We start from the raw sequence: 26,651 nt of genomic DNA, 5'->3' as shown, positions 1-26,651 counted from the left end.
ATTTGGGAACGAGGCTTATTTTGAAGCGAGATAATGTCATACCTCTCCCGGTTATCAATTTATTTTTCCTGGATAAAGTAAAACTCGTATTTCTGGGCCATTGAAGAAGAAATTTTTAACAGTAAAAAAGAGTATTTTAAATTAAAGATAACTACTTTAATATGAATTTTTAGTAATAAAAAATTGACCCATAGTGTTTCACCTAGTGAGACATCACAGAGAATTGTAATAAGAAGTATACTTTATTTTGTAAACGAATAATTTGACAAATTTATTAAAAAAATTCCAAGACTATATTCTATGATAAAGTATATATACACGTATCTGCATATAACTTTTTTAACAAAGACAGAATTATACTTCAATAAAATATTATTTACCCCACAGTAAAACTAATTTGTTATTCACATCACAATGCGCTTTTAGCTTATAATTTAACATTATCATGGCAAGTTGAACAATTGTGACAGCCTACGAAATACACGCGGCAGGCAAATGTCGTTCTGTAGAATGTTGCGTACATTTTAGTATTTCTGAAAGCTTGATCTAGATAGAACCGAACAATGTGAAAATTACAGGGAATTTCTCTTGAATCGTTAGCTAGGAGTATTGTTCTTCCATTTCGCAATTTCGTTTACTCTCTAAAGTAATGATATTTTTGTTTATATTCATTTACCATTTGATTCCATCAGTCGTAGCGTGACGTAGTTAGTATTGTTAATATTTTTTCACATACGTGTATTAGCGTTAGCTACTATTAAGTATTCTGTGTGTGTACCAAATTATTAACATTTGACCCAAACAACATCGTCTCCTTTCAAAAGGAATTTTGCAACGTTTTTAAAGTGAAACTTTTATTACATCGTCTAAAACTTTTTGGTCTGTGTAGCGCATGTCGCGTGTATCGCGGCTGCCGAGTAGGTATATACCTACTCGGCAGCCGACCGACACGCGACATGCGCTACACAAAGCAGTGTTCGGAACCGTTCGAACAGTTTCACTTTTACCGTGGTTTCATAAAACCACACAACATTTTTTTCATTCATACTTCGCCTTTATTCATCGTAGCGTGGTGTTATTCAAACTAATTATTATTGTACAATCACATACAAAATACACAAATTAAAACACTCTCCAGCTGTAACATTAAGTCTAAAGATTATTTTAGTAAAAATTTTACTAAGAGAAAATGCAGAATATTTAACATACCTTTTTGAACCGCACGCTTACGATCTTCTTCCGCAAATATTTCGCTTGTCGTCATTTTGCGTGCTTTATTTTCTGGCGACGACTCTTCTTTCTGTTAAATATCATTTTAAATTCATACGGATACATTTAAAAGTCATTAGGGGAAAGTATAGCAAAATTTAACTGTTGTTATAATAAGCACTTAAAAATTATGTTTTGAAACCTTCAATCCAATTTCTCTTTACGTAGGAATATTTTTCATGTATGTTTAAAATTTCGATGTACCTATAGAAGTACATTATGCCATAAGAAAAATAAAAAAAATGAACCAATATTTCACTAAAATAATTGTAGAACCTATGTGTAGGTAAGTGTTCATAACGTATAATCAAGTCAGGCAAATAATAAGAAATAATTCTGTTTTTCCTCTTGCTCTAAATGAAACGAATTTTATCTCGTAAAATAATATATATTTAGGAACAGAAGTAGGAATGAAAAAAAAAAACACAATGTTACAATTATAATCAAAACTCGGTAATTACTTTATGAACATTAATATAATTTACAAAATAATGAAATAATTTCACACTAATTTTTTTAACTCACTTTCACTTATTTAATTGTAATTAAAAAAAAACTTATATAATGCAAAGGGAGATAATAAGGCAGTTGACTCCACAAACGGGCAGAGTTGTAGTATGTTAATTGACTCGCGACGAATGGTGCCGCGAATGAGCGCGCCAGCGCTTTTATCTGCAATCCGCCACCACTTGTCATCCCCTCTATTGGCGCTGTTTTAGTTTTTGTCTAACAATATATAATCAGTATTAGAATATTCAGGATACAATAATTAATCATCCTGTATTACACGAACAAAGTCACGGTCGCAGCTTCTACATACATAATATGACGTATGCTATTAACTGACTATTAGCATACTAAATATTACTCTAAAACTATGCAAATCGTACTCATTCAACGCTCAGAAATGCTAAATTTCCAACACGCTATAGTTTAAATGTTATTAATTCACGTCATCTATTTGAATACGTAATTTTATAATCTTTCTTTATATCTTATATATAAAATTCTCGTGTCACAATGTTAGTCTGCATACTCCTCCGAAACGGGTGGACCGATTCTCATGAAATTTTCTGTGCATATCGGGTAAGTCTGAGAATCGGCCAACATCTATTTTTCATATGTACCACGGGCGAAGCCGGGGCGGACCGCTAGTAGGTATATAAAATTCTCGTGTCACAATGTTAGTCTGCATACTCCTCCGAAACGGGTGGACCGATTCTCATGAAATTTTCTGTGCATATCGGGTAAGTCTGAGAATCGGCCAACATCTATTTTTCATATGTACCACGGGCGAAGCCGGGGCGGACGGCTAGTAGATTTATAATATTCATATATTGTGTTGTACAATATAAGTGTATTGGGTGTAAAATGGATTTTTTATTCAACAATTCACTATTACCAGATGAATAGAACCAAATTTTATATTGTACAAAATATGGAACACTGACTGGACTGTTTGTATTTTTGATTCATATGTATGCATGTGCTTTTTTATTAATAGTTTATTGAATCGTTACTAATTGTGCCGTGAATTTTATTTTAAAAGTGATTCGACATATGTGATATGACAATTCGCCTATGTTTTAAAAACAGACAAAGTATCTACCGCGTCTGCCATTTCGCGGTAAACAAAAAAAAATGACTGGACCGATTTTCATTCTGCTTTCATCAATGAATAGCTTGGTTCCCGAGCTATAAATTGCATTGATTAAGCATATAAATTGTTAAGCTTTATACTACGCAGGCGGAAATCTTATGTTAAATACGAATACATGTTTCCAGTTTGATTGGAACTTGATAATAAAATAAAAAATTGGTTGTCTGTAAAGTCGGTTTACTGACGATAGTTGAACGTGACAACGTCCGATTGTGCTTCTTTGTCGCTCGTTCCGCGCTCTCGCTTGCACTTCAACCTATGAAACGCCTCAGAGCGAGGTAACGCCGCATGAGTCATGTTTTTTCGTGCGTGCAGCCGGCTCTATCGAATTATAAGACGTTGTCACGTCAAAAATCATTCCTTGTGTCGCGATCAACAAACGAACCGTGTGAGAGATTCAACTTCTACGTTATTTCAACACGTGTAAGCATGCCCTTACATTTGCAGTTCTAAATAAATTACATCATTATATGGCGACTGTAATGTCTTGATGTTTTAAAGAGGTCCATTATTAAACTGTATCTCTATGTCAGTGTACTAACTATCTCTAATTTAAACAATTTCAAAATTCATCGTTATTAGATAACTTCATGTTGTTGCAAAAAATTTTAACATTTCTTCAACATTCACGAAACATGAAAAGGAATACATAGAAAAAGAGATCTAATTATGTTCAGAAAGACCCCGTATCGGAATTCCAACAAAGTCTATTAACGCCCAATGTAAACGTATTCAATACGCAATTAGCGCTTAGATCAGCTGATTGATCGCACCGTAACCATGGCAACCGGACTAAAGCCTAATTCACTCTACACTAAAGCGAATAATTAATTCGCTTACATTAGCTTGAAAAGCCATTGACAAGTGTTAAACATTGACTGTGATACTTTGGTTACTAGATGGAGTTTCTATGAACGTAGCTTTTGATAAGAACACGTGTTGAAAAAGTACTTATATTATAAGGCAGAATAGTTTCGTTTGCTTGGATGGTTGAATATCAAGAACAGTTGGTTCAAACTGAAAAATTTTGTCTCGGATAGTCCATTTATAAAGGAAGGTTTTAGGTTACGTAAATTTACGATTATAGGAGCTGGGCAGCAATAAAAAAGACGTGTGGCACTCGGGGACTGCCGCGGTAAAGCTATTGCATGCTATGCCTTCAAGCCACACGTCCGCGCCCGTCGGAGTGGGGAGCGTGAGGTTTTTCGTTACGAAATTTCTGGATTCGGTCCCCGCGCTTGGCCCGCGATAGAATCTATGCAATAGCTTAAAAATCATGATAAAATCATTAAGTAATTCTATTCAAAACTCTTGGTTACGTACAATTATTAAGTGCTCATTATTCTAAAGATTAACCTCCGTTTGAAAGATTAAACTATTCCCTGGTTAAATGGGATATAATCCAGAAGAATGAAAACTTTCAAAGTAAAGAATCTCAACACTATTAAAATTTTATAACTCAGCGATGCACAAAGAACTATCATATTTCTAAAGAAATGTAACTCCATCATCATTAAATTAGATCAGGAATTTTCTAACTTAGAGGTGACACTAGATATTTTACTCAGAGAGGTAAAATGACAAAGTTAGAACCTGAGTTTATAAGGAAGAGGAGTAATTTGTTTTAGTGCAAGTGCAGTTTTTTTTAAATAAGTCTTAATTTATTAAAAGCGTAGTGTAATATAATTCGAGTCAATTGTAAAGCCTACCAAATATCGTACACAAAAATATCTTACAATTCAGTCATAGCGTTCTGCAGGAGTTTGGTTACTAACACTGTGACGAAGATTTATAATGTAATGTATGTAAAACCTTCTGAACATCTTAAATAATCATAAAATCACCTTAAACTTTTTTTAATAATGGTACAATTTTTTACATAATATGTGTTTTTGAATACTGTCTAGAACATTGAGCTTTCTATAAGGTATAAACAGTAATAAATAGATATCGAATTGATAACCATTGTTGAGAAACTAAGGAACATTTTTTTACATATTAATATATTTTTAAATACTCTGTAACAATTGTTAAAAGTCAATATACCTCATGAACAGCACCAATCAAATCCACTACATTGAGTCGGCTTACAGCGTGAAGTGCGAACATCACAAGCCAGTGAACCAATTTGCTTAATTGTGTGTGTCGGATATCGGCCGTATACGATTACTGTGCGGTTTATCGATTTTGTTACGGGTTTAATAAAGATGCGATTACTGAAAGATGATTTGATGGGGATCTTATCTCTCTATCTATTGAGATTTCAATAGAGCTTGACGTGGTTTTTATGAAATATATTAAAATGAATCAAGGGTTTAAGCTCTTTTTTGACTCTGTAAGTGATAAGTTTGTTCTGGCTTAACGATTTCCAGATCAGCTAGTCCCTAATAGATATAAATTCTTTATTGCATACAAAAGTAACTTAGAAGACGATCGCACATGCTGAGAGAAACGCCAAACATTACGAAAAAAATTGTCTACTTTTGTGAAGATTTTTAGAAGCAAATTAAATAATTATGTATGGACACTCTCTGTGTGAAAACAGACTAAATACACAGTCAATAATTGAGTTCATAGAGATGAAGTAATTATTGCACTATAAACTTTAAATACACTCAAAGGAGCAGCGTAATTGCCGTTTCGTATAAGCCCCAGTGTCGCTAGAGTATTAAAACATTTATTCCGTAGGGACAGAGGTCTCGTCATGAATAAATATCGGCAAAGGAATTTGTTGTGTCTCTTCCTTTAGTTATATTCAAATAATAATAAAAATGGTCGAAGTAGACTTCTTTTAAAAATGCTTTTAAGTGGTGCTATGGTAAATTTGTTTATTAATATTATTTGCGTGACACAATAAAAAGGACTTATTGTTTCGAACCAAATTATCCTTAAAACTACATATCGGATTCTGATGCGATTTTTTTTTAATAGATAGAGTGATTCAAGAGGAAGGTTTCAGTATATAATTTAGGTTTTAGACAAAGCGAACGAAGCGAGCAGAAAGCTAGTTATAAAATGAAGGAAATAGAGTAACTTATATATTCTATCTCTAGTAAATTACTCTTTTTCCTCTAATTCCCATAATTATCTAACTCAACAGGTGTACGTAACCACGTTGCCCATTTATCTCCATAATGCCTCTGCGTTTACAGGAATACGCTTTTCTCGGTTTTTATGCGGTCATAAAAATAAGAGCACTATTTATTCTCATTAAAACGGTATAACTTGGTCTTATTCTAATTTGTTGGAAAAGTAATTTCATGCAATTGTTCAATGTAGAAAGGTATTGTTTGAGTTATATTATTGACTAGCCGTGCATTGCTCCGCTCTGGTTGGTCTGAGCGTGATGATATATAGCCTATAACCTTCCTCGATAAATGGACTATCTGACAACGAAATAATTTTTCAAATCGGACCAGTAGTTCCTGAGATTAGCGCGTTAAATCAAACAAACTCTTCAGCTTTATAATATTAGTATCGATATATTTAAATCGTTTTCACACGATTAATAGGTAACTACCATTTTGTTAGTTTTTATTCAATTCCGTTATCCGTATTATTACGTATCAATCACCAAAAAACAAAATATATTTTTTCGAATAATTATTAACTTCAGAAAATGTCTACAACTAACTTACTTCAACACAATTAATCAACTTCAATCCATTATCGACTATTGTTAATCGAAACTACACTACTATTTCTTTTATTTGTCCATTCTGTACCATTGAACGATTAGTTCTTTCTAATTACATCGCAGTTCGTGACTTTATCCGCTTTTCTGGTTTTGCCTCACGATTCCTTATTACGTAATGGCATTATTAATATTATATCGAATTATGTAGGTAGGCTTTATGCGGCTGTATTGATAATCTTCTTATATATAAAAATGAATCGCAAAATGTGTTGGTAAGCGCATAACTCGAGAACGGCTGAACCGATTTCGATAATTCTTTTTTTATTATATTCCTTGAAGTACGAGGATGGTTTTTATGTAGAGAAAACGTAAACCTGTACCACGGGCGAAGCCGGGGCGGACCGCTAGTTATTTATAGATATGAGAATGTCTTATTTGTATCACTCTTTAACTTAAGAAAGGCTGAACAGAAGAGTGCGATTTTCTTTAATAGGAAAAGATACTGTCAACCAAATTAACGTTATTTATAGGCTCTAACCCGAGCTACGACGAATTTTAATTTATATTTATTTATCTTAATAGAATAATTAACCATACATGAATTTTAGTTTGTTATAATTTTCTTGATTTCTTTAAACAAATTGCATTTGTTTTACATAATTGAATAATAAATCATAAATAACTTACCTGTATCATCTTTATAGTGAGGAAAGAATCACTTTTCTCAGCATCGCCCAAAGGTATATCCACAAATACTTCAAGACCCTGTGCAAACAATATCTTTAATGGGAAAAATGAATTTACTGATAAAAATAGCGACAGAGAGTAAAAATATTATACTTGATAAATAATACTTTTTAAAATTATACATCTACATTTATTCTAACAACTTCCATAATAACTAAAGTAACACTATGCAAATAACATAATGTGCCTAAAGCTGATTAAATCGAGCTAAGCTTATAAATACGTCTCCAATCGCGATCAGGTGACAAAGGATAAACCGTCAAATTAATGATCCAACAAACCCTTTATATACGTGAGGTTTAAGCAGTGTTCATATTGGTTATATTATATATATACGATGGCAGTAGTTAGTTATTTAGTTCAATTCGTATGATATACTATCTGCGCTCCGCGGTATTACCCGCGTGGCTCCGCTTTTGTTGGTCTTAGCGTCATGATATATTGCCTATAGTTTTCCTCGATAAATGGGCTATCTAACACTGAAAGAATTTTTCCAATCGGACCATTAATTCCTGAGATTAGCGCGTTCAAACAAACAAACTTCAGCTTTATATTATTATTGCTGCTGGTCCGATTTGAAAAATTATTTCGGTGTGAGATAGTCCATTTATCGAGGAAGGCTATAGGGTATTGTTTGATATTGAGATGATTCTTCCTTTATTACTTTACTTTAAAGGTTATTAAAATGAAAACGAGAATAAAAAATATGATTTTAATTATAACGATTACATTTTGTGCTGTTAGTTACAAGGTTACAAGAAAAGAGAGTGACGCGAGGTTCCATGATTAAGCACATTCGTTTTTCATTAACGTGAAGTCAGGCCAGAGTCCCACCGGTGTTGCCGCCACACCGCTGAACGACGTAGGTACGCTGCTAACTTCAGAGTTGTTGAACATACCGCCCGCCTTGGAAGAACTCAGGAAAGGCTTCCAACATGAAGCACTCGTCAGTGCAGCTGGATCATGAAGGTTATAACGGGCAAATCTTTGCAAACGATCGGCGTATGATGCCGTGGGCTGTCCGTATTTCAGCCACTCGGGAAATCCCATCAGTCCCCGGGAAGACGTGCATCACTCGGCCCAGTTTCCATTTCAAAGGAGGAACATTATCCTCCTTGATCAGAACTAAGCTATTCTCTTTGAGGTCCTCATTGTTGGTTTTCCATTTAATTCGCTGTTGGAGCTCTGAAATGTATTCTTTCGACCAACGCTGCCAAAAATGTTGTCGAAGTTGCTCCACATGGTCATAGCGTCCCAATCGCGTAGGCTTAATCATCGTCAGGTTTTCGCATATAGGTGCAGTTAGTGGTCGACCGATCAGGAAATGGGCTGGAGAAAGTGGGAGAAAGTCATGAGGATCTGAGGACAGAGGAGACAGAGGGCGAGAGTTCAGGACGGCTTCAATTTGCGTTAATACCGTTTCAAACTCTTCACGTGTTAACCTAGCATTGCCCAGCACCCGCCGCAAATGATGCTTACAGGACTTGACTCCTGCTTCCCACAACCCGCCAAAATGAGGACTGTACGGTGGTATAAATGTTAAACGAATTTGATTATGACTAAGAAAATCAGAAATATCACTACCATTATTAAAAATTACTGATAATTCCTTTTCAGCACCAACGAAATTTTTTCCATTGTCTGAAAAGATTTGATAAGGCTTTCCACGCCGTGCTATGAACCGATTTAATGCTAAAATATAATCATGTGTACTCAAGCTACCTACCAGTTCTAAATGTATAGCCCTTGTACTAAAACAAACGAATAAACAAATGTATGATTTTATTAATTTTGCACCCCTGCCCTTTCGGTCCAAAATGAGCAGGGGCCCGGCATAATCAACTCCACAATTCATAAAAGGAAAATTTTGTTCTAATCTTTCCGAAGGTAAGTTGCCCATGAGAGGGGTCAATGTCCTGCCTTTCATGCGTTTGCATACGATACAATTATGAACAACTTGTTTAGCTAAATCGCGAGCCCTCAAAATCCACCACCTTTCACGCATGGAATATACTAGAAGCTGAGGACCAGCATGAAGCAATCGTTTATGTTCATATTCACATAATAATCTTGAAAAGCGATGTTTCCCACTAAGCAATACGGGATGTTTTTTATTATAATCAAATTCATTCGCGTTAGATAACCTACCACCGACACGAATAATATTTGATTCATCTAGAAAAATATTTAAACCGGCTATTTTGTTATATATCAATTTATTTTTAATATTTTTACTATTATTTAATGATAACTTATTTTTTAATCTATAATATTGTTCACTAAATGATTCTTGTTGAGCAAACCGTGTTAATGTATCAAGTGATCGCTGTAACTCATCTACAGATAAGGAACCGGTTTGTCGCACACGAATGCCATTGACCTTGCCATTGACAATAGGTACTCGGACATTATCAATGAATCGCAATAAATATGCACAAATCCTTTGCAAACGAATAAATGACGAATAACGTTCAAAATCAAATATTGAAAATAATTGAGTAGAATGTAAATGAACAGTGTTATGTTTAATTTCAGGCAACTCACTATATGGCGAAATAAAGATGTTACTATTGTCTGGCCACTTACTACTTATATCGCGTAAGAAGGCAGGGCCACACCACCAATTATGATTACTATCATACTTCAGCGTGTCTAACGTCGTGCCGCGAGTTATAATATCCGCAGGGTTTTCGGTTCCCTTAACATGTCGCCAAATTGTATCACATGTTAATTCATTTATTTGTGCAACGCGATTTTGAACGAAGGTTTTAAGTAAATGCGGCGACATACTCAACCAGCCTTGCACAATAGTTGAGTCAGTCCAAAAATATATTTTATCGAAATTTAAACGGAGAGATTGTTTTATTTTAATATATAATCTAGCACCTACCAAAGCCCCGCACAGTTCGAGTCTCGGAACACTTACTATCTTTATCGGTGCTAATTTACTTTTCGCACATAATAAATGCACTGAAACTGGTAAATCACCGTTATTATTACACAACCTAACGTACGCGCACGCACCGTAGGCATCTTGAGAAGCGTCAGTAAATATATGAAGCTCCTTGTAACTATTATCATCAATAACACAACGAGGTAGTCTAATAGTATGTAAATGTTGCAAATCACACAGAAACTTATGCCATGCAATTGCAATGGTTTCGGGAACTTCGTCGTCCCAATCCAATTTTTGTAGCCACAATTTTTGTAACAATGACTTAGCTTTAATTACTACGGGCGTTAATAAACCTAATGGATCATATATTTGTGCAATGGTGGATAATATGACACGCTTCGTAACTATCGAGTCATGATTTGTAAATTTAGTTGTAAAATAAAATTCATCCTTTTGTGTACACCAGCCTAAACCTAACGTTTTGGATGAATGATTTACATCAATGTTTAGGTCTTTATACATTTCAGGAGATACGTCGCAATTAAATGTCCATTTATGCAGCGGAAAACAACCCTGTTTCAACAACTTGGATATTTTATTACACAATTCCATTAAAGATTTAAGGTCATTACTCCCCGTAATTAAATCGTCAACGAAAAAATCCTCGTTAATTGTTCTTGCAACTAATTCATCATTACAGTCTAAAGCCAATTGTTTTAAACAACGCATACTGAGAAACGGTGCTGACGCCGTTCCATACGTCACTGTATTTAACATATATAACTGTAAAGGTAGGTTTCGATTATTCCTCCACAATATCAGCTGTAAATTACGTTGATCCGATTGAATTAAAATCTGTCTGTACATTTTTTGAATATCTGCGCAGGCAACGTATTTATATTGACGAAATCTAAGTAAAATTGAGAATATATCATTTTGTAATGGAGGTCCTGTATACTGTATGTTATTTAACGATTTGTTGTTTGATGTATTCGCGCTCGCGTCGAACACAACACGTAATTTTGTAGTTAAACTATCCTCACGATAGACACCGTGATGAGGTAATATATAATGTGGTTTACTTAATAAATCTGGAATATTCTTTGTTTCAATTAGAGTCATATGACCAAGTGTTTCATATTCTTTAATAAAATCCCTATAAAGTGTTTTATAATTAGGTAAACGATCCAACTTTCTTTCGAGAGATAAAAAACGATTTTTAGCCATAGTGTACGAATCACCTAATAACTCAGGTGACTCCTTTAGAGGAATGCGAACAGAGAATCTACCGTGTTTGTCACGTTTTGTAGTCTCTTTAAATAACGTTTCACAATAACGATCATCTTTAGACATGGGAGAAGATAAGTCAGTCAATTCTTCTAACTCCCAAAATTTTTTCAGTTGAGTATTTATCTGAACTAAGTTACACTGAACTCTTTCAGTCTTAAACGAATGACTATTATAAATAGGCCCAGAAATTATCCATCCTAATTTTGAATCATATAGATAAGGACCATTAATAAGTTTAATCTTATCACTATTTAATAAATCCCAAAATACATCCGCTCCTATAAGGATATCGATATCCGACGGCACACTAAACGTAGGGTCCGCGAGTGAAATGTGTTTAGGTATTTGAAACCTTTGAGATTTAATTGATAACGAAGGTAACTTTGATGTAATACGAGGAAGAACCAAGCATTGAATATTTGTATTAAAATGATTAACTTTAGAACGAATATTTACTTTACAGGTGTGAGAACATTTTGATACGCTTTGCCCAACACCTGAAATATGTACAGTGGACTGTATTATTGGTATTTGTAAACGATTACACAACGATTCTGTAATAAAACAATTCTGACTTCCGTTGTCAAGGAGCGCCTTAACTGTGTGATAATTATCACTCGAGTCAGAAACGTCAATGAGCGCTGTCGAAAGCAACACGGGTTGTATAGCGGCAGCGGCATTGCACGTGAGTACATTTATACGCTCGGAATGCACTCCCGTATCAGCTGATTTATGCGAACTAGGTATAGACGCGGGAATACTTAATTCTTCACTAGAACTAAGATAAGTAGTATGAAGTAGTGTATTATGGTTCTTTTTGCATAATTTGCATGGACCATATGAACAATCGTTTGCTAAATGGCTATCAGTGCGAATACAATTACGACAAAGGTTTTTATTTTTTACAAGAACATGTCTCTCCTGCACAGGCCTGTTTAAGAATTTCGGACATGAATACAAATAATGTTCACCGCCGCAGTCAACACAAACACGTTCCTTTACATTGATATCGAATTTAGATTTGTTACGAGATGAATTAACTACGTGTGTATGTGTGAGAGGTTGCGACAAATTTTTAGGCTTACTAAAATATTTATGATTGTTATTCGTGTTAATAAAATTATTATTGTTATGTTTATTAGAAGAAACGCCGCGCACATTATTCGTTTTTATCATTTCTAACATATCAGCTCGGTTTCCAAGAAACTCTAATAGATCGCCTAATTTAATGTTTCTTGATTCATTTTTTGACAATAAAGTACCTTTATGCGTCTCCCACTCACGCTCTGTGGACTGATCGAGCTTGGACACAATTAAATAGACAACCAAAGTGTCCCAAGAATCGGTGGGTTCGTTTAATGATTTTAATGCACGTAAATTACGTAATGTTGAATCTATTAACCTTCTAATGTGAACAAACGATTCGCTTTGTAGTGCCTGAACATTAAAGAGTGCCTTGACATGATTTTGTACTAATAATCGATTATTATGAAACCTATTTTCTAATAAATCCCATGCGTGTGAGTAGTTTTCAGCCGTGAACTCTAATGCACTAATAACATGAGAAGCAGAACCACTGAGGGAAGATTTTAAATAATGAAATTTCTGTATATCATTAAGATCATCACGACTGTGTATCATGGTGAGATATGAATTCCTATACTCCAACCACTGATCATAAGCACCCTCAAAGACAGGTAGCCTTATAACTGGCAATTTAATAGACATAGAATTATTACAAACCTGATGACAAATAGATTGTGTTTTTTCACTACTGTTAGGATTTACCAAGCACTTCGCGTTAGCCATAATAGAAAAATACTGCTGTTCAAACAATTCTCGGTATTCTAATTGAGCTGCTATATCCGAATCTTCAACTAATTGTTCAATTTTACTCTGAATTTCATTGTAACTTTGAAAAAGTGTACAAGCTGACTCTATTCGTAATTCTAATTCAGTTTTGCTATTGAAATTTAATTCTGATTTGTCTAGCTTTGAAATGTATCTTTCAAACAATGTTAGCCTGCCTTTTAACGTGCCACGCTGTCTCTTTAAGTCAGCGAGCTGCATATTTATACTTTTACAAATACCTAAACGAGGAGATTTAGAATTACCACCGATTGTATCTTCACAGTCACTCATTTTGGCAGATTATAGAAAACAAGAGTACTTACAAATTCCCGTTAAGCATCAGCACAGCGCCGCGCTGCTCAACACGTGCACGGATAACTGAAACGTGAAAATAACGATATTAACGCAAATTAAAACGCACAGGAGATGGAGAGAAGAAGGATGGGTATCGTAACCTGACCGGATGCGACTCGACGGCAATCCAGCATAATCCTCTTGTGACTCCTCGCCATGTGCATGTGGTGATGATGATGCTTCAAATTAATGATTCGGCTCCGAATGGACCATGTTTGATATTGAGATGATTCTTCCTTTATTACTTTACTTTAAAGGTTATTAAAATGAAAACGAGAATAAAAAATATGATTTTAATTATAACGATTACATTTTGTGCTGTTAGTTACAAGGTTACAAGAAAAGAGAGTGACGCGAGGTTCCATGATTAAGCACATTCGTTTTTCATTAACGTGAAGTCAGGCCAGAGTCCCACCGGTGTTGCCGCCACACCGCTGAACGACGTAGGTACGCTGCTAACTTCAGAGTTGTTGAACAGGTATATATCATAACGCTAACACCAACAGGAGCGGAGCAGTGCGGGTGAAACCGCGAGGAACAGCTAGTCCATGATAAAATGTGTGCGCGTATGCGAGTATACGTGCGTGTGTGTTATAAGAACAGTATAAAAATTAACAGAATCACCATTAAACATTATAATGTTTAATGGTGATTCTGTTAGGTATACCTAAATAAGACAGTATAAACACAGCCTAACCGTAGAAAAGCACAGGCTCAAAGAGACACGAATTGATCGACAGCCCGCTGAAACCCTTTATGTAGTGACAATGACATATAGACCGGGAGATACTGACACAAAATTTCGAGTCATTTGTAACAGGATGGCGGTTCTACAGGGTTCTTAGTACGCAATGACAAAAAGAAAAATGATGGAGTGAACGCTGGTACCGGCGGCTTAGTCGCGTGGGCGTTAGTCGAACTCGTCGGAAAATAGCGAAAGTCAAACGATTTGTAACAGTATGGCACTTATTTTTCCTGGAAGTTTGAGGATCAAAGAATATAAATACAAAATTTCAAAGATCTAGGTGTTGGAAATCTTCACTTATATAAATTAATACTAAATGAATTTTTCAAGTATGACAGCACTTTTTCCCCCTACTAGAAGTATGGCAAATATAATAATTGTCACATTTTATCAAATACTCTCCAAAAATCCAAATGCAATACTGGTACAAAAAGTTTGGCGAAATAAATTTTTTTTGCAGATTTTCGGCGGTATGGCGACCATTTGGAATCGTCCGAAAAGTATGGCATGGCGATTTTCGTAAATGGCTGCACGACGATGGTTACCTGTGCAAAAGTTAGCCTGGTACAAATGGTTGAATAATTGTTTTATTTAAATCAACATATTCGCGTCGGTATGGCGGGCTGTAAGTCACACCGGAAAAGTATGGCATGACACTACCGCCTACTTCTTTTTTATGGGCTATCGGTAAATACTAAAATTTTTGTGTTACAAATCGTTTGACTTTCGCTATTTTTCCGACGAGTTCGGCTAACGCCCACGCGACTAAACCACCGATACCAGCGATCACACCATCATTTTTCTTTTTATCATTGCGTACTAAGACCCCTGTAGAACCGCCATCCTGTTACAAATGACTCGAAATTTTGTGTCAGTATCTCCCGGTCTAATATCTAACTTTGCGAAAAGTGAATTATTTTGATTCATGCTTTACACGCGTTGTTCCTTTGTGATTACATATTATCAATCATGTTTAGAGGAAATTGCTTGTGTGCGAGGAAAACATATTTCTACATGTATATTTTTTAGTTTTAAATATTAGTTCAGAAATAATGTTTTCCTAAATCGCTACATCTACGAACATACACGTACGAATATAATGATAAAATTTGCTTAAAAACAAAGACTTCTTGTATTGCAAATTGCGTAAACCTTAATTTCTAAGTTTTTCGTTGGTAATAGTTTGACTATAAGAATCTACATAATTATTATACAAAAATATAGATAAAAATGAAACGCGTGACGCGCATCACGCGTGAACGGGTGGACTGATTTCGATAATTCTTTTTTAAATATAATCCTTGAAGTACGAGGCTGGTTCTTATGTAGAGAAAACGTAAATATGTACCACGGGCGAAGCCGGGGCGCACCGCTAGTTTAACAATATTAATCAGGAGGATAGTTAATTAAAACTACTATATTTTGCAATAAATCAATTATACAACATTTTAATGATAATAATGTAAATACAGAGAAACTATAACAATTAATATCTTACCATAATAGCAGCATCAACAACCAAATATATTGGTTTGTAAGCGTGAGTCACTTTGGCGCTTGCTAAGTACATACGACGAGCACATACTTTCCGCGGCTCTAAAACAACCTAAGGAAAAAAACATTAAATAATATTGTCTAGAATATCATTATTAAATATTAATAATTGGCATACTAATTTACAAGTTTATTTAATACTAGCTTACCGTCCGCGGCTTCGCCCGCTTTGACTAAAACCTAATAAATTATATACTAAAACCTACCTTTTGAATCACTATATCTATTAAAAAACCGCATCAAAATCCGTTGCGTAGTTTTAAAGATTTAAGCATACAAAGGGACATAGGGACAGAGAAAGCGACTTTGTTTTATACTATGTAGTGATATTATATACTTAGTACATATTATGCGATAATCTAATTCAAAAGTCACAAAAAATAACTAAAATAAAAATATTCACATGCAAATTCAAACAAAATATTTATTCAATGGTTTGTTGAGAGGATTGGGAATTGGGATGAAATAAATCTTTATTTAAATACAATTATCATGTCATTTAATACACATACTATAAGTCTACCAAAACAAACATAATAAAAGAAAATTACTCAAAGTCGTATAAAATTGAAAAACACCCCAATTTACCTGAATTTCAATAGAAGCATAAGCGTCAACATCAAAGTCGTTGGGCAAAAAGGTAATCCTGAGGGAATCCTCGCCCTCTGTAAATGTTTTCTTGTTTAACATACTAAATTTGATATGACATGGTAAAAAGCAATATTTATGGGATCTTTGGTGATATTGTATTTCATATTCCTTAGCTGTTTGAGTAAAAGTGAAGTAGTTTTCCAGCAAATGTTAAAAAAAAAAACATATTTAAGTTTGCGTGTGTGCGTAAAATGCGTGCATACGTTCGTGTGTGCGTAAAATGCGTGCATACGTTCGTGTGTGCGTAAAATGCGTGCGTACTTGTGTGTTATAAATAAGTGTTTCTAATAAATTAACAGTTTAAAAGCCAACGGTATTGAATGTAGGAAAAAAATTATAAATAAAATTAAAATTAAATAATATTATGTAATTTAAAAACAATCTTTTTTATGTGTGCATGCTTGTGTGTGGTATTGAATCCATTCAAGCACTCCAGTGCCTGGCCAAAACTTAACATTTAAATAATTTTTAGAATAGAATTACACTATAAATAAATGTCATGAATCACATGAATGTCACTAACCAATAGGTTTCTGCCACTTCACAGTAGTCGGTATTGGCGTTAAGTTAGTACATTTGAGTATATAGCAACTCTTAAAGCCCACAGTTAGGGCAAAACTGGGACGCAATACCGCTCTGTAGTCTTGTGAATTGAGGTCTAAGGAGCATACTTTACCTGCAAATAATTATACAATTTAATGTTGTAATTTCATTGGAAAATGGGCAAATAAAGATAATTTTGTATTATACAGGGTGTCCCAAGAAGTTTGGATATACTGAAGCCAAGAATTTTCCGGATATTTTCCAGACATTTTCCAGACATTTCCCTGGCATTTTCCGGTTATTTTCCGGGATTTTCTCAGGCATTTTCCGGGGATTTTCCGAGCATTTCCCGGGGATTTTCCGGATGTTTCCCAGACATTTTCCGGACATTTCCCTGGCATTTTCTGGGGATTTTCCGAGCATTTTCCCGGCGATTTTCCGGATATTTCCCAGGCATTTCCGGACATTTCCCTGGCATTTTCCGAGGATTTTCCACGCATTTCCCTGACATTTTCCGGACATTTATCAGGAATTTTCCGGGGATTTTCCAGGCATTTTCCGGATATTTTCCGGACATTTTCACGCATTTTCCGGACATTTTCACGCATTGTTTCGATGTTTCCCAGACATTTTCCGGACATTTCCCTGGCATTTTCCGGGATTTTCCACGCATTTCCCAGACATTTTCCGGACACTTCTCAGGCATTTTCCGGATATTTTCCAGACATTTTCCGAGCATTTTCCGGGGATTTTCCGGACATTTTCACGCATTTTCCGGACGTTTTCACGCATTTTCCGGTTATTTTCCAAGGATTTTCCACGGTTTTTCCGGAAATTTCCTCGCATTTACCGGAAATTTTCACGCATTTTCCGGATATTTTCCAGGGATTTTCCACGGTTTTTCCGGAAATTTTCCGGACATTTTCACGCATTTTCCGGATATTTTCCGGGAATTTTCCACGCATTTCCCAGACATTTTCCGGACATTGGAAATGGTGAATAAACTTTTGTCTGTATTTTTTTAAAATCAATTATTGAAAGTGCAATTAAAGCAGATCCTTAAAAGCTCCACAAATATTTGTGTTTACGCGTGCTTTCAGTAATTGATAAGGTAAAATCTTTAAAAATAAAAATATTGACAATTATTTGTCGCGATTTCGTCGACTGCTTCAAAAATGTTGCGTTGAAATAATATTATAACGTTAAAACTGAAACGGAGGCCATGACTCATTCGGTTGAACCAAGCTTAATTGCGTTTTGAAGATTACATCCATTTACGCTATGCAATTAGCACAGAGAAGTGCTATTTTATCGGCGACCTACACAGGTAGCCCAAGTAATACGCTTGAATATGCGCAAGATGCAATGACATAATAATATGTTCGTCATTATGGTCGCCCTGGTTCTATTCATTACATTTACATGTAATCAATGGATGGAAATTATTCAACTGTTGCTTCCCGGACAAATATCAAGTGATCGGCACGACATCACCGCACGTGTTTTCAAGCAAAAAAATCCGATCAATGATGAGTTACATTAAAGGAACACATCTTTGGGATTATTCAATGATGGATGTATTCAATCGAATGATGAAAATCTGGCTCATGTCATCAATCATGCACACATTTTTATTTGGTTAGTCGAAAGAATAAAATATATGAGTGTGCGAGGATTGCTAATCCTGAAACCGATACAGACCGACATGACGTTGTTATAACGAATATGATTCATGGACCGTGTGAAACCATCAACCACCAAACACCATGCACGGTTGACAGCGAGTGTACCAAAAGGTATCCACGAAAATTGATGGCAGTGACCATAACAGGCAACTGAAACGGAAAATTTCTATAAGTCAGGAAAAATCCATGTCGGGAAAATTACGATAAGTCAGGAAAATTTCCATAAGCCGGGAAAATTTCTATAAGGTGGAAAATTTCCATAAGAAAGGAAAATTTCTATAAGCCAGGAAAATTTCTATACGTCAGGAAAAATTCTATAAGCCAGGAAAATTTATATGCTTCGGGAAAATTTCCATAAGCCAGCAAAATTTCTATAAGGCAGCGAAATTTCTATACGACAGGAAAATTTCGGAAAATTTCGATAAGCCAGGAAATTTCTAAACGTCAGGAAAAATACTACTGAACCGATTACAATGATATTTAGCACACATATAGAAGGTAACTTGGATTAACACATAGGGTAGGTTTTATCCCGGAAATCCCACGGGAACGGGAACTATGCGGGTTTTCCTTTGAAAACGCGGGCGAAGCCGCGGGCGGAAAAATCTTATATATAAAATTCTCGTGTCACAATGTTAGTCTGCATACTCCTCCGAAACGGGTGGACCGATTCTCATGAAATTTTCTGTGCATATCGGGTAAGTCTGAGAATCGGCCAATATCTATTTTTCATATGTACCACGGGCGAAGCCGGGGCGGGCCGCTAGTAGTATTATATAAAAAAAAGTGTGCGTGTACACACATAAGAAGTGAAACTTCTTTATGACATTATTTTTCAAAAAATAATTTACTATATACAATATTACAGAAATACGTTAGTCTAACACACGATTTCGACTTAGGCGGATTTTGATTGGGACATAAAGAGTTTGAGGTTTATTCTTATAAATTTTGAATTCACAAAATCATAATTGAACACGTCAGGTGTTCAATTATGATGACCAATCAAGCAAACACAAACCTTACGCTCTCAGGTTAAAGGTTTACAATCCCTAAGGACGGCGGTCATTGCACCTGTGCGAGCAAGACACATTATATTTACGCGGGAGTGACAGTGACAGGACTGACAGGTAATAACAGGTTAATGTACGAAATTCTTCCTGCTCCGCGACCGGACTTTACACACACTCACAGCGCGCTCTATCCCCCCCACAGCTGCGCACCCCCACCACCACGCGGGGAGCGAGCACGCGGTACAGCAGCAGTGTTGCACGAGCACTAGTGCCCGCTGCAGTGTGTATAGTGCACACGTCCGCTTGTGTCCTGTGCACTTGTACTAGCGTCGCTACCGGCCCGTCCGTCTGTGTGCAAGAAGAGATGGTAAAATTAACAAATAATTTTAAAAATAAATATATTACAAATTTAAGCCAGTGATTTGTTTTGAACAGGTTTAGATTGAAGTGTAAGTGAATCCATTTAATAAATAAATATTATGCGTATTACACAAAAATATTAACAAGAAAAAGAAATAATCAATACATTAAAATTATAATATCTATAAACATACTGTCCAATACACTAACAAGCTACATATCAACTTTACCTATAAGAAATGGTCCAATACACTTACAAGCTACACATCAACTTTACCTGTAAGAAATGGTCCAATACACTAACAAGCTACATTAACTATACCTATAAGAAATGGTCCAATACACTTACAAGCTACACATCAACTTTACCTGTAAGAAATGGTCCAATACACTAACAAGCTACATCAACTATACCTATAAGAAATGGTCCAATACACTTACAAGCTACACATCAACTTTACCTATAAGAAATGGTCCAATACACTAACAAGGTACACATCAACTTTACCTATAACAATTAATGGTCCGATACAATAACAAGCTACACAAACTCACATCGGGCGCCACCACACTATACTTCAGCACCTTCCTCTCCCCGCCCCCCAGCCCCCCCCTGGAAGGCCCCAACGCCGCACACGCACAGGTCCGCTCCCCGCACCGCACGCAGGGCGGGCGGGTCGCACACACCCGTGCGGGGGAGCGCCCGCTGAGCCAACGCACGCAGCGGGCCCACCAGTGGATCTGTATCATATAATAATTATACTGGCTTTCCGCCCGCGGCTTCGCCCGCGATTTCAAAAAAAGACCCGTGGATGGAAAGTTGCCAAGATTGCATCAGGATCTATACATATTATATTATGACAAGTAACCATTTTATAGACCAACCAGAAGCAAAACCCTACCAAAAAAAGAGCGTGTGTGCTAAAAACACGTGTCAGAAGAGAAACTTCTTTAGCAAAATTCAAAGATACCAAAATCATCGCCTCACGTGACTGTATTGCCATGACGCGACCTTGAAATTTTACTCACAACGCCTAAAGAAGTTTCACTTCAAAAATCTATTACTCACAACGCCTAAAGAAATTTCACTTCAAAAATCTATTCTAAATACTTACGTGCTCATACGTATCATTATGCAGAACGAGTTCAGTTTGAACCCTGGCCCCTGGCGGGAAAATGCCTAACCATTGAACAGCTGGACGTAACGCCGGGTGTCTAGTATTATAGCTCCTCTCTATAACGCTTGCTGATTTCCATTCCTCGTTGTCTGCTATCAATCTGTTAAGTGTTTGTATTGTCAAATCAGCAGCAATTATTGCTATTAAGCTTCTCAATGTTCAAATATAAGCAATTTTTTTTAGGTGGCAATTCTAGAAAATACATTCAAACTTTTATGAATAATATTTTACGAAATTGGTGAAGCGATGCATGAAAATTACCTAGCATAATAATTGCCATGGGCAAACCAAACCTTTTAAAATATAATATTGGCTAGATATTTTTTATCTTTTGGAGTGTAAAAATGCTGAAATTCGAATTCGTTATATGGCTTTTAAGACACTGCTTTAACTAGCAAAATAAGAATGTAGTAACAGACAAAATACATTGAGTCGTTCCCGTTTTGATTTTTTTTTTGTTTAATTTTTTCTTCTTTAATCAACTCAATAATTAATACTCACTCAATAATATCAGTTTTCGGATAATGATTCGGCAGCAAAGGCATTTGCAGTTGGAAGTTTGTCGGTATAGACTCCCCTGGTATTAAATTCATTGTCTTTGGTACGGGTACATTCCAGTTCGCTTTTATACCACTAACTCCGTATAATTGTGTCGCATGGAGACAAATGTCTGTTGATTTTATCCTAGAAAAAATTTTGGGGGTTATAGAAGTTTATTTTCTTTTACTCATATAAAAATGCCTATAATCACATTAGAATGAGTTCAACACATTTCTTTTTTTTAAATCTTTGATTATGTCGCTCAGGTACACAGATATTTAAAACTATTTTACACGCAAATATATCAAATACATTAATTTAATATATCTACAAATTCAAGGAGACTGATCCGAGGCAAAACCTATATTATACCTATAATCTGATAATATTCACTTATAATACCACAAGAGCTTCAAAATTATCGGGTATTTTCCGATAGGTTCGTTGCAAACAAATGAAGGAGTCAAGTTTTTAGTCAAGGTTAAAAAATCACGAGCGCGAAGCGCGAGTGATTTTTCCTGAAAAACTTGACGATTTTATTTGTTTGCAGGGAACCTTGAGGGAAATGCCAGATAATTTTGAAGCTCGTGTGGTATTCGGGAGATTATTATTCCGTCCCAAATGTCGGCCAATAATTTCACAATTGAATTGAACCTGTCAGTTTGACGTCAACGACCAGAGAAAATTTTCAAAAAATTATCAGTATAATACCATGTAGGTTGTACCACGTGACGTCGAATGGTGCAATTCTATTGGTCGATATTTGGGTCGGAAAAATAATCAACACAATTCTTAGACATATTACAATAAATTTACTGAATCTAAAGACGACTAAAATTATAGGATAGAGATCAGGTATCAGCATAGACAAATTACATACACAATACTAAATTGGTCGTTTTGATTCTTTTTCTGAATTCACACAAATATGAACAATTAATGTTTGTCTCTATCTATGCCTATGGTTACATAAAAAACTGAAACTACTATGAAAATCATCACAAAACAATTTAAACACAGTCTAACTTTAAACCAGAGATCTGTCACTTTAATAGTTGTCTATGTGAAATACGACAAAACCAGATTAAAGAGAACCCGAACTTAAAGTTAAACCCTGTCTAAAGTAAGGCAGCATAAATCCTAACCTTCTAGAATGTGCAAGCCTCAATACAGGTGGGTCTAGTACAAATCGAATTGGCACTACTTCCCACCACACTTCTAGCTGACAACACACTATGTCGCACACTTCTCTTGACCAACTCTGCAAAAGGGGGTATTGCTGATTGTTGTTTTAGAAGTGGAATTCACTTGCGAGTTGTTCTTGTTTTTTTTTTTAAGTGTGTATTTGATGGTAGATAAAGTGTTAATTAATGCAGATATACGATTGTTTTGGATCAAGATAATAAAATAATGTATTATTGAACTTTTTCACAGTTATACGACGTTAAAAGTCTGTTTTGAATAAAAAAAGTCTCTTTTAAAAGTCTCTTTTCAGTTGATGAACTTTTAAGCTATTGCATAGTTTCTATCGCGGGCCTTGAGCGCGGGGACCGAATCCAGAAATTCCGTAACGAAAAAACCTCACGCTCCCCACTCCGACGGGCGCGGACGTGGCTTGAAGGCATAGCATGCAATAGCTTTACCGCGGCAGTCCCCGAGTGCCACACGTCTTTTTTATTCTTATAGGTGATAGATTTATATTTACAGAAAAGATTTATATTTACAGAAATAAGGTTGGGTCGCCTAAGATCGGATGTGACATAAGATCGGATGCATGGAATAACTCGCAAACTAGGCAATATTCTCTACTGCTACCAACACTACTAGATCCGCCATTTTGTTCTGCCCCTCTCTTCACTCTGCGGCCGGCCAGCGACCAGACGGGACGTGTACACAGGTGATTCAGCAGAAAAGGTGTATTTTGTGCCGAAAATCGTCGATCCGATCTTACCTACAAAATTTTGATGGCTCATTGTGGAGAGTACTTTCATTGAAATAATGTAATTAATTATTTTGGGGCAGAATTAGCGAATCCTCTTTCTATCTGTATACTTTGATTACGCCTAGGACGTTCACAACCCAAGATCCGATCTTCCCTCCCAATGCCGAAGATCGGACCGAAGTTTAGCTCTTGACTGCGCCTTATGCAATAATGCGCAATAATTATTAACTTTTAATATATTTAACTATCCAATGACGCTATGACTATCAGACCTTAGGTACATTTTCATTATTTAGTCCTAGAACACGGAGGATAAAAGTTTGAGAAACTTAATTAGGATGAGGAGGGAAGACCGGACTAAAAAAACGCAATAAAAAAAAAACTTCTTTGTCAAATTTTTTGAGGAATTTCCTGACTCAATCATTGATGCTCAATGTATGGACGTAAGTCCGGATGTTTTCCTAATGTTAACATTATTATTAAACGCATAGAAGTGAAGATACTACATAGTCCGATCTTCGGCCGAACTGTTATTTTCTTCACTATGGTAAGTCGAAAAAAGTCTGCTTTTTAGGCTCTAAATTTGCTTAGATAGATAGCATCTACGCAAACCAAAAAATTAGGGGTTAAACAATATTTTCTTGTCATCAATTTACAGTTGACTGCAACAGAAAAACGACATCGAATCATGAGAAATAAAATAAAAAATACAGTACGTATAAAATTTTCGGCATATGCGTCCGATCTTAGGCGACCCAACCTTAATTTTACAGTCTGTATGTTTGACTGTAAAATTATTTTGGTTGCAATAATATTTTCAGTTTATATGAGATAAGTTTTTACTTATTAATAAAATATATACTTACTGGACAAACTCCCGGTATAGCTTGTTCCTCGATGACGTCAGTCTTAACAATCATCGGATCATAGTTATCTGGGAAGCTTTCCTTTGGTATCATTTTGAGGATTAACCTTAAATACAATTTAAATGGGTGCATTTACATGACATTTTTATGATTCTCATTTAATAAGGGCTTAATCGACTTCGCCCGGTCTAACACAGTGATTTTGAACTTAATAATATAAATGCGAAAGTTTGTTTGTTCGTTTTTTACATCACAACAAAGCAATTCTATGGTAATGTTTTTGTGTCTGGTGATATCAAGGAGGTAAGAGTGTTACAGGCCAGTTTTTTATCGCGGTGAAACATCGTTTTTATGTGTCTAGAGATAATTAAAAGGCTAGAGAGCGATATAAGCCACTTTTTATGTAACACCAGCAAACCGGGCGAACTCCGTTTCGCCACCAGAGACACCTTTTCTTTGCTATAAACCTCACGGAGCCCGAGATCTTTCCAACGAATGCAAAACCGTGGAAATCGGTTCGTGCGTTCTGGAGTTATAGCGTCAGGAATGAAAATTCGACTTATTTTTATATAGTAGAAGATCTCCTTCCCATGGCTATTTACTTGGACCACACTAACAGTCACACACCCCTAGTACTAACATAAGCACAGCCCGTCCCACGCCCAACACTGGTCCCACATCTGGAACTCGCACGAGCAACTGTGTTGTGGTCCGTGGGAACAAGCGTCCCAGCGCTGGTTCCACGCGGACCGATCTTGCGTCCATGTTTGGTTTACCGTCCATCTAGTATCGATTAATTATTATAATTATGAAAATAAGTTATTCGACAACTTCAAATTTTGACGTATCTTTTAATGTAAGAAACTATTCGATCGTGCTTTAAATCAGATAATCAAAAGATACAATATGTTTACAATAATCAGGTAATAATTGCAGTAATTATATCATACTATAACTGATATTATTGTAGTGCAAAAACATAATATTATCCAAGATACATTTACATACTATAAATAATAAGACTCACAAGAGCCTATTAAAATACTATAAAATAAGTTCTTACAGCAATAAAGTATTCATTTAACTAAGTACCGTATTTCGTAGCAGTGTTCAAAGGCTTATTAGAAAACTCTGCCTATTAGTTCGTCTATACAGGGTGTCCCACTGTTGGTATACTAAGCTCAAAGGAGGTTATAGTTTTGCATACGCTGAGTACGTAAAAAATACTTATAAAATTCCAGACGCATTTTTTTTTTCAAATAAATGAATTCTTAAAACTCTATGTGTACACCCATAACAAGCAACCCGCCCAACTTTGCCACCAGCACGTGAGCTATCGTTTAAGATTATGTTTTCATAGACAAAATGCTCACATTAGATAAGCGGTATATGCCGGCTGCGCGAAGCTAGAGAAGAAAACATGAATTTTCAGGAAAAATTTAGCAAAAATTTTTTGACGTAATTTTGTTGTTTAAGTATTTTTTACGTGATCAGTGTATGCAAAACTACAAGACCCTTCGCGCTTAGAATACCAATAGTGGGACACCCTGTATAGGCAGAGTTTGACTACGGATAATTTTTGAGCGTGTATTTATTATGTGTAAATTCTATAGAACTACATATCACATCACCTGATTCCGTCTCCCTTCCTTCCCATCATAACACAGATCGTCTTCAGCGAGCAGAGAAGTGTCAGACCCGTTCCAACACGAGCAGACCCCCCACGGTCTGACACTCCAATAGTAGGGGTATGTTATAGGACTATGGAAGAAAAATATTACTTTTTCTATTCAGAGAATCTTAAAAGAAACAGATGTACAATTGATAATTTAGAAATAAGAAGTCTAAAGTATCATTTTTATTGTTACCA

General features: G+C 35.7%; 1 protein-coding gene across 1 annotated transcript; it reads right to left on the bottom strand.

Moving 5' to 3' along the window:
* Window positions 1-471: 471 nt before the first annotated feature.
* LOC149903203 (uncharacterized) lies at window positions 472-25,564 on the bottom strand. The gene is made up of 13 exons (XM_090108898.1): window positions 25,422-25,564; window positions 24,782-24,887; window positions 23,119-23,234; window positions 21,935-22,117; window positions 21,371-21,533; window positions 20,811-20,996; window positions 20,075-20,243; window positions 17,178-17,330; window positions 16,592-16,668; window positions 15,948-16,055; window positions 7,254-7,331; window positions 1,210-1,300; window positions 472-503 (listed from the first exon to the last, which is right to left on the bottom strand). Exons 1-13 carry the CDS (start codon window positions 25,562-25,564, stop codon window positions 472-474), a joined length of 1,605 nt encoding a protein of 534 aa, XP_089965024.1.
* Between the last annotated feature and the right edge of the window lie 1,087 nt (window positions 25,565-26,651).

This window comes from Colias eurytheme, chromosome 13 (genome assembly GCF_061535395.1).
Source record: "Colias eurytheme isolate Ceu_HAF_F1 chromosome 13, ilColEury1 Martin Lab GWU primary, whole genome shotgun sequence".
NCBI classification, from domain to species: domain Eukaryota; kingdom Metazoa; phylum Arthropoda; class Insecta; order Lepidoptera; family Pieridae; genus Colias; species Colias eurytheme.
This window is presented reverse-complemented; position numbering and strand designations above follow the sequence as displayed.

What these genes read in the sequence shown, in the direction of transcription:
- LOC149903203 (XM_090108898.1), bottom strand. Translation starts at nt 25,564, where the DNA reads ATGGACGGTAAACCAAACATGGACGCAAGATCGGTCCGCGTGGAACCA. An exon ending in ATGCTTCTATTGAAATTCAG is followed by an intron (nt 16,056 to 16,591) that starts GTAAATTGGGGT and finishes TTTTTTCCTTAG; the next exon opens with GTTGTTTTAGAGCCGCGGAA. An exon ending in TCACTATAAAGATGATACAG is followed by an intron (nt 1,301 to 7,253) that starts GTAAGTTATTTA and finishes GATATTTAACAG; the next exon opens with AAAGAAGAGTCGTCGCCAGA.